The following is a 10,922-nucleotide window of genomic DNA, read 5'->3' as shown; positions in this document are numbered from 1 at the left end:
TGCAAGAGGGAGGGGATATGGGGATATATGTGTATGTATAGCTGATTCACTTTGTTATACAACAGAAACTAACACACCATTGTAAAGCAATTATAGTCCAATAAAGATGTTAAAAAGAAAAAAAAAAAGTCCAAAAAAAGACGACTTTCTCCTGTGCCTTCCTTTTTGTTTTGAGTAGCACAAGGATTGATTTTTTTCAAATCTGATGTAATATAATCCATTATGTTCACTGTATAATCATTATGTTGATTTTTGATGTTCAAACTGCCCCATATTTGGCCTGTGGGAAACTCCTCAAGCTGGTTCCTATATCCTTTAGACACTGAGGACCTACCTACTCAACAAGACGTCCCAGGCTCATCTGTTACACTCCCTTCCCCAACCCTGGAATCAGCCACTTCTTCAAGGAGCCCTAGTTCCTTTTAGTAGGGTAATGATTGTAGAAAACAAGATCTGCGTGCTCACTCTGTTTGTTTCTAGGTCTGTGGCACAATAAAGAATACATCTGGTCTTTGTCCCTAGCTCCTGGCACAGAGCTTCAAAAAGCCCTGGCATTTCCTAAAGAGACAGACGTGTCTTTGTTATGCTAATGAGGTGACTCACAGTGGGCCCCTAGATAGCTTCAGGAAGAGAGCTGGTCACCAGAAGACAATCACATAATGCAACTTTGGGCCAGCTGGATCTCCAGAGACATGAGGGGGAGGGGAGGCTGGCTGGAGATTGAGTTCAAACACCTGGCCAATGATCTAATTAATCATGCCTACATAATGAAACCCCAATAAAAATTCTGGATGCTAAAGCTCAGTAGAGGGCTTCCCTGGTGGCACAGTGGTTAAGAATCCACCTGCCAACACAGGGGACATGGGTTCAAGCCCTGGTCCAGAAGATCCCACATGCTATGGAGCAACTAAGCCTGTGCACCACAACTACTGAGCCTGCGCTCTGGAGCCCGCAAGCCACTACTGAGCCCATGTGCCACAACGACTGAAGCCCGCGCGCCTAGAGCCTGCGCTCTGCAACAAGAGAAGCCACTGCAATGAGAAGCCCACGCACCGCAATGAAGACTCGACGCAGCCAAAAATAAATAAATAAACAAATAAATTTATAAAGTAAAAAATAAAAGCTCTGTAGAGCTTCCTAGGTGGTGAACACATTGATGGGGTGGGAGGGTGATGTGCCCAGATTCCACGATGAGGGGGCACAGAAACTCTGGGTCTCTTCCCCAACCCTCCACTCTCAGATCTTGCCCTATGCTTCCTTTCCACTTGGTCGTTTCTGATTTGTATCCTTCACTACAAAACTGTAACCATAAGTCCCTGACTTATGATGGTCCGATGTTGCGAAAGCGACACAAATTTAGTAGACACCTTACTTCAAATTTTGAATTTTGGTCTTTTCCCAGGCTAGCCATATGCAGTACAATACACTCTTGTGATGCCAGCAAGCCAAGGCTCCCAGTCAGCCACACAATCACAAAGGAGCATAAACAACCAATACACTCAAAACCATCCTGTACCCCTATAACCACTCTTTCACTTTCAGTATGCTAGTCAATAAATTACATGAAACATTCAACACTTTATTATAAAATAGGCTTTATGTTAGATGATTCTGCCCAAATATAGGCTAATTTAAGTGTTCTGAGTATGTTTAAGGTAGGTTAGGCTAAGCTTTGATGTTTGCTAGGTTAGGTGTATCAAATATGTTTTTGACTTACAATATTTTCAACTTAAAATGGGTTTATTGGGACATAACACCATTGTAAATCAAGGGAGATTTGTACAGTGCTTTCAGTGAGTTCTGAGTCATCCTAGCAAATTATCGAACGTGAGGGGATCGGACATGAGAACCCCCATACTTATGACCAGTTGGTCGGAAGCCCAAGTGGACCCTTAGACTTACAGCTACCACTGAAGTGGGGACAGTCTTGCACAGGACTATCCCCTAAACCTGTGGGGTCTGACACTAACTCCAGGTAGTGCCAGAACTGAATTGAACTGCAGGTCATTTGAATTAACTGGGTGTTAGTCAGTGTCAGAACATGAAAGGTCCTTTCAACAAACACAGCCACAAAATATTATTTATATGCACACACACTTAAATTATAAATTTGCAAATATAACATGACAATAAACGTACATTTTTTAAAATCTTAAGTTCATATCAGCCTCCAAATCATACCACCTGGAAATCACATTAATGCATATGGATCCACTTTATTATTTTTCACAGCTGTACAACAACATTATACTGTGTGGGTACATCATGCTTTTTTCAGCCAGTATCCAACAGCTGTTTGTTATACTTGCTGCAAGGCATAACCTTGTGCAGATGCTGTTTTGTATTTGTGAAGATGTATCTTCAAGGCAAATTTATATATCTGGGCCTGATGGATCACGTGTAAATGCGTGTGAATTTGGTAAAGACTGCCAAAAGCCCCTGCATACGGGTATTCCATTCTGGACTCCCATCAGAAAGCTATGCGGTGCCTGTTTCCACAGAGCCTCACCAATTGTGCATTGTCCAACTTTTGAATTTCTGCTATTTTTCTAGGTGAGAAATGTATATCAGTGTAGTTTTAATTTGCATATCCTTTTTTATGAGTGAATTTGAGGATTTTTCCATATGTTTAAAGTCTATTTGTAGAGGTTTTTCTGAGACTCGCCTATTCATGTGTTTTTCCTATTTTTTTCAACTAAAGTTTTTTTTTCATTCAATTTTTAAGAGTGCTGTGTATGGTAGAAAAATTAACTCCTTCTTTATAGTGTAAGGGGCAAATATTTTCCCTCACTTTATCATTTGTCTTTTGATTTTGTTTATAGCCACGTGAATTTTTTTAAAAATCACTGATATTCAATGCTTTATTGTTTCCAGATTTCAGATCATATGCAAAATCTTACTTCAAGTTTTAAATAATGCATCTAATTCTATTATTTACTTATTTTTCAACATTTATATCTCTGATTGGAGATCTAACTCAGATTGGAGTTTATCCTGATGTATGTATGAGGTTCAGAGACAACTTATCTTTTCACAAGTAGCTAGCCAGTTGTCAACATCATTTATCTTAAAAGTATATCTTCCCCCTGGGGAAAAGAGACACCACCTTTATCATATATGAAATTCCGTATATTCTTGGATCTATTCCTGGAATTTTATTCTGTTGCATTGGTCTGTCTGTCTCATCGGGAGCCAGTACCACAGTGTCAGTTACAGATGCCTTGTAGTAAGTTTAAATACCTGGTAGGGCTAGCCTTTCTCATGACTTTTGCCAAAGTTTCCCTAACTACCCTTGCATGTTTATTTTTCCACATGAATCAACCAGTCTAGCTCCAAAAAAAAATACCTTACTGGAATTTTAATGGGATTGAAAATGTATGTGTTAACTTAAAAGAATTGACAGCGTTACAATACTGAGTCACCATATCTAAAAACGAGGAAGGTCTTTTCATTTGTTCAAGGCACTTTTACATCTTCCAGGAATGTTTTAAAGTCTTCCTCATAGAGATTTAAGATTATTTCTTCAGAAGTGTATCCCTATGGGCGTGCTTATTTTTTATGCAGCCGCTGTAAATGGGATCCTCTCCCACCACAGCTTCTAACTGGTTATTATCTGGGAATATAAAGGGTGTTGACTTTTTACCTTACTATGGCCTGCTGCCTACTGAACTGTTTCATTTGAGTTTGTGTTAATTTTATCATCGGTTTTCCTGGATTCTTCCACAGTTTGCTTCTTTTGTTTCTAAGACTTATGTATTCGATACATTTTTACCTTAGAATATTCTCATTTCCCAAAACTCACACATAAATTGAGACTTTATATTTTTATATTATTGTATATATAATGTTATTTCAATTTTAGATCATTAGACTCTGCATAAAATCCTACTACACCACACATTCTCTTACTCTTCGTGTAACTAAGGCAATGACAACCTAGATGAACATTTCCTAGATTCCTAGGGCCTCCACCTAAGCTGACCTCAACACCCACAGACCACTGTGCCATCCCTAAGCCCAAAACCACTTGGTCTACAACAGGGAAGCACTTTTACATGAGGGTTCCACTGGGAATCTCAACACCAATCTCATCATGCTGCTCATCCTGTCATCTTCAGCCACAACACAGAGGAAAGTCCCTCTAACCATCTACCCTTTCCTCAGTTATGTCTATTCTACTCCAAGCTCATTTCCACAGGGCTGAGAAAGATTTTCACAAAACTCAGGTTAAAATGGCCAAAAAAAGTATAACACTCTCAAAACAGGAGGCAAAGAAATAAAACTGTCCAATTATGAGCTCAGATGGACTATGCACCAATACAGATGCTAGATGTCAACCAACTGTAGGATCCCAGCTCACCATTTCCCAAAATTACAGTACCTTTTCTTTCTTCATACGATCCATAATCTTGCCGAGGTCTTCAACATCAATGACAGATTTTAGACTCTGATGGTCCTCAGTACCAGACTCTTCCTCACTGGTGCTCCCAAAGGGCTCTTCCTGCTGGAACATCAATGCTTCAGAAATACACTGTGCAAAGTAGCAAAGTGTCTAATATTCCTTCCCAGATTGTAAGTTCACTGAATGGACTTCAGATATTTTAGGCTAGAGGCCAGCCAGCCTCAGGCCAAATCTAAAGGAGCCCATCATTTACACATTATCTATGGCTACTTTCTTAATAATATGGCAGAGCTGATAGCTGCAACAGAAACAATATGGCCTACAAAGCTGCAGTGGAACCATGGAGTCTTAACCACTGGACTGCCAGGGAAGTCCCTACATTTTAAAAGCATAATTTTAAATGTATTATGGAGTTGGCAAAAACGTAAGGAATCCAAAGAGGACAAATATGAACTAAAAAGGGGAATCCTAGGAGGTAAGTGACAAATGGAGCTGAGAGTATCTGCTGAAACTGTGGAACCTATTTTGACAGCAGGACAGGACAAGGGAAGAGCAGGTAAAGTTGAAGGGACAATACTAGGAGGAAATTCTTACACAGGAGACGAGAGTCAAAGCTGGGGACCCCACAAGGCTGCATCCTTGGTGTAAAGATAAACTAGAAAAAATGTTCTGTACAAGCAGAGAAATCAAGAAAAACACACACAGAATTTGGGGGAAAGAACAGAGCAAAGAACAGATAGTTAGAGGGGTTTTATTTGGAGGTTTTAAGGTTTCTAGGAGGGGTGAAGAAAGATTATATAATACAAATTCAGAACCAAATTAAACTTGGGTTCCACTCCTAACTAGAAGACAATGGATCATGCATTCCATTTTCTGAAAGAAAATGACTCCCATCTAGAATTCTATACGCAGCCAAAGCATCAATCAACTGTGAAGATGGGATAAAGACTCACAGATATGAAAAGTCTGAAAATCCACCTTTAAAACACCCTTTTTTAAAGAGCTACTGGAGAATGTGCTCCAAAAAACAAGAGTCAGTAAAGAGAGAAGAAGATATGAGACATAAGAATTAGGGAACCCAAGAAGCTGGCGAGAGGAAGGCTGTGGATGGAAGACACAGGACTTCAGCTGCAGCAAGGCTTAGAGGGCAGCCACGCCACAGTGGAGCCGAAGGAGAGGGCACACAAGAAGCCACCAAGAATCAATAACAACTACAGAACACTGAAAAACAACTTTCAGTTCTGTTAGTTCTGGAATTAGTGATGGTTATAGAGAAATCAAAACATATGTAGCAACAGGGGACTTCCCTGGTGGCACAGTGGTTAAGAAGCCGCCTGCCAATGCAGGGGACACGGGTTCAAGCCCTGGTCCGGGAAGATCCCACATGCCGCGGAGCAACTAAGCCCGTACGCCACAACTACTGAGCCTGCACTCTAAAGCCCGTGAGCCACAACTACTGAGCTTGCGTGCCACCACTACTGAAGCCCATGCACCTAAAGCCCATGCTCCGTAACAAGAGAAGCCACCGCAATGAGAAGCCCACGCACCACAACGAAGAGTAGCCCCCACTTGCCACAACTGAAAAACAACTTTCAGTTCTGTTAGTTCTGGAATTAGTGATGGTTATAGAGAAATCAAAACATATGTAGCAACAGGGGACTTCCCTGGTGGCACAGTGGTTAAGAAGCCGCCTGCCAATGCAGGGGACACGGGTTCAAGCCCTGGTCCGGGAAGATCCCACATGCCGCGGAGCAACTAAGCCCGTACGCCACAACTACTGAGCCTACACTCTAAAGCCCGTGAGCCACAACTACTGAGCTTGCGTGCCACCACTACTGAAGCCCATGCACCTAGAGCCCATGCTCCGTAACAAGAGAAGCCACCGCAATGAGCAGCCCGCGCACCACAACGAAGAGTAGCCCCCACTTGCCACAACTAGAGAAAGCCTGTGCATGGCAACGAAGACCCAACGCAGCCAAAAATACAATATAAATAAATTTATTTTTAAAAATGCAGCAATAATCTTGAGAATAAATGTATAAGAGTGAAAATATAATAATCTAGTATATAGGGCAGATACACAAATATGTACACGGTTACAATAATGACAATGAATAATGGTCCAACCAGAAAGTGTGATACAACCATACAAGAGGAAGGGAAGTGATGCGCTGTGTGTGTGTGTGATTTTGAAATTTTTTCAAAATCAATAGCAGGAAGGGACTCTTATTTAAGAATATAAATGAAAAACATAAAAGAATTAAAAGTGGCTGCCCTGGGAAAATAAGAATTAGATAGAAATAGACAAGGAAGTACAGTTTTTAATTATAAGCCTTTAAGTACTATTTGAAGTTTTATATGTACAAGTGTTACTTTTGATTTTAAAAATATTTTTTAACTTAAATTTTTTAAATGTTAAAAACTATGAGCGGTATCAGCAAAAACGCCAGAGTAGGTAACTCCAAGGCCTTGTTCCCCCACAGACACACCTAAAAATTAAGCAAAAACCAACAGATGTCATTTTGTCAGAACTCTGAGAATTAGTCAAAGGCTTACGAAAACCAAGTAAACACGGAACCAATAAAAAGGAAAATTAAAGTCAGGTATATAGGTTAAATACAAAAGTCAGTATTACTGTAATTTTTGTTTATAATTCCTTTTTCCCTATATGATTTAAAAGACAAACGCATAGGGCTTCCCTGGTGGTGCAGTGGTTGAGAGTCCGCCTGCCGATGCAGGAAAAACGGGTTCGTGCCCCGGTCCAGGAAGATCCCACATGCCATGGTGCGGCTGGGCCCGTGAGCCACGGCCGCTGAGCCTGCGCGTCCGGAGCCTGTGCTCCGCAACGGGAGAGGCCACAACAGTGAGAGGCCCGCGTACCGCAAAACAAACAAACAAAAAAAAGACAAACGCATAAAATAACTAACTATAAATCCATGTCAGTGGGCACACAACATGTAAACTTGTAATTTCTGACAACAATAACATAGAGGGGATGTGACAGAGCTGAATAGGAGCACAGTTTTTGTACATAAAGGTGATATTAATTCAAATAGAGTGGTGTAAGTCAAAGAGGTTAACTGCAATCCCCAGGGTAACTACCAAAAAATAACTTAAAAATGTACAGAAATGAAAATGAGAAAGGAATCAAATTGGTACACTACAAAAAAAAACAATAAAACACAAAAGGCGGCAGTAATGGAAAAATTAAGGAACAAAAAGACGCAAAATATATAGAAAGTATAATTAAATGACAGAAGCGTTTGCTTATCAGTAATTATTATAAGTGAAAATGGGTTAAACTCTCCAATTAAAAGGCAGAGACAAGTAGAATGGATCAAAACAAAGAAGGAAGGGAACCAACTCCACTTTGTCTACAAGAGACTCACATTAGCTACAAAGATAAAAACAGGTTGAAAGTCAAAGGACAAAAAAGATATTCCAGGGAATTCACTGGTGGTCCAGTGGTTAGGACTCTGTGTTTCCACTGTAGGGGGCCTGGGTTTGATCCCTGGTTGGAGAACTAAGATCCTGCAAGCCACATGGCACAGCCAAAAAAAAAAAAAAAAACATAAAATAAAGAAAGAAAAAGATATGCCATGCAAATAATAACCAAAAGAGAGCAAGCGTAGCTATACTAACATCAGACAAAATAGACTTTAAGCCAAGAATTGTTACAAGAGACAAAGGATATTATATATTGATAAAAGTAATAACCCACCAAGAAGACTTAATGATTATAAACATATATGGACCTAACAGAGCCCAAAACATATGAAGTAAAAATTGACAAACTGAAGGGAGAAAAGATAATTCTACAACAGTTGGAAACTTCAATACCCCACTTTCAATAATGGATAGAACAACTGGATAGAAGATCAATAAGGAAATAGAGGACTGGGACAACACTATAATCCATTAGACCTAACAGATATATACAGAACATTCCACCCAAAAACAGGAGACCACATTTTTCTCAAGTGCACATGGAATATTCTCCAGGACAGACCATACATTAGACCACAAAACAAGATTAAAATCAATCAAAGTATCTTCTCTGATGACTGTGGAATTCAATAGCTTCTAAAGGAATAAAATACATAAGAAAAAATTTAACCAAGGTAAAACACTTGGACACTGAAAACTCAAAATATTGCTGAAAGGAACTAAAGACCACATAAATAAATGGAAAGACAGCCCATGTTTATGGACTGAAAGACTTTATACTGTTAGGATGACAAGACTATCCAAAGTGATCTACAAACTCAATACAGTCCCTTATCAAAAGCCCAACAATGTGTTTTGCAGAAATGGAAAGACCACTTCTCAAATTCATATGGAATTGCAAGGAACCCAAAATAACCAAAACAACATTGAAAAAGAACAAAGTAGGACTCCTGATGTCAAAACTTAACTACAAATCTGCAGTGTGGTACTGACCTAAGGAGAGACATATAGATCAGTGGAACAGAATCCAGAAATAAACCCACACATCTGTGGACAATGGACTTTTGACAAGGGTGCTAAGTCCATTCAATCGAGAAAGAATCGTCTTTTCAACAAATGGTGCTGGGACAAATGGATCTACACATGCCAAAGAATAAAACTGGACCCTGACCTCACACCATACACAAACATTAACTCAAAATGAAGCAAAGACCTAAATATAAGAACTAAAACTATAATATTCTTAGAAGAAAACATAGAAATAACTCTTCATCACCTCGGATTTGGCAATGGATTCATATATATGATCCGTATAGCATGAGCAACAAAAGAAAATATGGACAAATTGATCTTCATGGAAATTAATAACTTTAGTGCATCAAAAGACAAGACCAAGAAAGTGAAAAGGAAGTCTATATGGGAGGAAATATTTCCAAGTTATATATCTGGTAAGAGATAAACAACAAGGACCTACTGCATGGCCCAGAGAACTATATACAGTATCTTGTGATACCTATAAGTAGAAAAGAATCTGAAAAAGAATATATACACATATGCGTGTGTATATATATAAATATATGTGTGTGCGTATATAACTGAATCACTTTCCTGTACACCTGAAACTAACACAGCATTGTAAATCAACTATACTTCAATAAAAATTTTAAAAATTAAAAAAAATAACAAACAAAAACAAAAAAACCTGGGCTTCCCTGGTGGCGCAGTGGTTGCGCGTCCGCCTGCCGATGCAGGGGACACGGGTTCGCGTCCCAGTCTGGGAGGATCCCACATGCCGCGGAGCGGCTGGGCCCGTGAGCCATGGCCGCTGGGCCTGCGCGTCCGGCAAGAGAGGGAGGCCCGCATACTACAAAAAAAAAAAAAACAACAACAACAAAAAAAACCCTCAAGAAGACATCACTTCACACTCACTAGAACGGCTACAATTAAGGGAAAAAAAAGTGTTGACAAGGATGTGGAGAAATTGGAAGCCTTGTACATTGCTGGTAGGAATGCAAAAAGGTGCAGCCACTGGGGAAAACAGCTTGGTGGTTCCTCAAATAGTTAAACATAGAATTACCACAAGATCCAGCAATCCACTCCTAGGTATATACCCAAAAGAACTGAAAAGTTACTCAAACAAACACCTGTACATGAATATCATAGCAGCACTATTCACAATAGCCAAAAGGTAGAAATAACCAGAATTCTCATCAACAGATAAACGGATCAACAATTCCATTCAATGGAATATTATTCAGCCGTAAAAAGGAATGAAGTACTGACACATGCTACAACATGGATGAAACTCTTTTATGCTAAGTGAAAGAAGTCAGACAAAAAAGGTCACATATTAATGATTCCACTTGTATAAAGTATCCAGAATAAGTAAATCCATAGAGACAAAAAGCAAAGTGGAGGTTGTCAGGGCTGAGGGAAAGGGAGTGAAGAGTGACTGCTTAATGGGTAATGGTTTTTTTTGAGGTGATGAAAAGGTATTGGAACTTGATACAGGCAGTGGTTACACAAAATTGGGAATGTACTAAATACCACTAGATTGCATGTATTTTAAAATGGTTAATTTTATGCTTTGCAAATTTTTACCTCAAGTTTTTTAAAATGTGAGGAGCCAACTGGAGGGAAGATAAACAAATGAAAGCAAAAAGACTGGCTAGAAAAAGAGCAGAAAAATGAAACATCAGCTGAAAGGCACAGAACAAAGGAAAGGCTTGTTTCTTATTTGCTTTCTGTGTTTGTTTAAACACAGGTGATTCCAGAGCATGTTTATGTATTTCTGGGGACCACCTAGTAGAGAGAAAGAGATTAACAGTGCAGGGGAGAGACACACAATATATGAAGGAACAAAGTCCTTGATCCCAGAGCATGCACAGAGTGGGTTTGACAGGAACTAGATACTTGGTCTCTGTGGCAGAAAAGATGGCAGGATTGTAGACAGCGCGGGGAGGCTCTAAGAGAATTCTCTGTCGGCTTCCTATGAGAGCTGGAGGAAGGGGTGGGGGAAAGAGAGCACTGAACAGAGGATGCTGGAGACTGGGGGCAGTTCTGGCTACACACC

General features: G+C 39.8%; 1 protein-coding gene across 2 annotated transcripts in view; it reads right to left on the bottom strand.

The window, feature by feature from the left end:
* LOC102977187 (S-adenosyl-L-methionine-dependent tRNA 4-demethylwyosine synthase TYW1) overlaps positions 1 to 10,922 on the bottom strand; it is a 160,685-nt gene that overhangs the window by 137,135 nt on the left and 12,628 nt on the right. Inside the window, exon 7 of one of the 2 annotated variants that reach the window (XM_024119689.2) lies at positions 4,382 to 4,504. In XM_024119689.2, the coding sequence (XP_023975457.1) occupies positions 4,382 to 4,504 (123 nt within the window). The remainder of the gene's footprint in view (positions 1 to 4,381; positions 4,505 to 10,922) is intronic. The other variant, XM_007116855.4, reaches the window with a different exon arrangement.

This window comes from Physeter macrocephalus, chromosome 14 (genome assembly GCF_002837175.3).
Source record: "Physeter macrocephalus isolate SW-GA chromosome 14, ASM283717v5, whole genome shotgun sequence".
Classification (NCBI taxonomy): domain Eukaryota; kingdom Metazoa; phylum Chordata; class Mammalia; order Artiodactyla; family Physeteridae; genus Physeter; species Physeter macrocephalus.
Note: the sequence above shows the minus strand (reverse complement) of the source record. Positions and strands in the feature narration are given on the sequence as shown.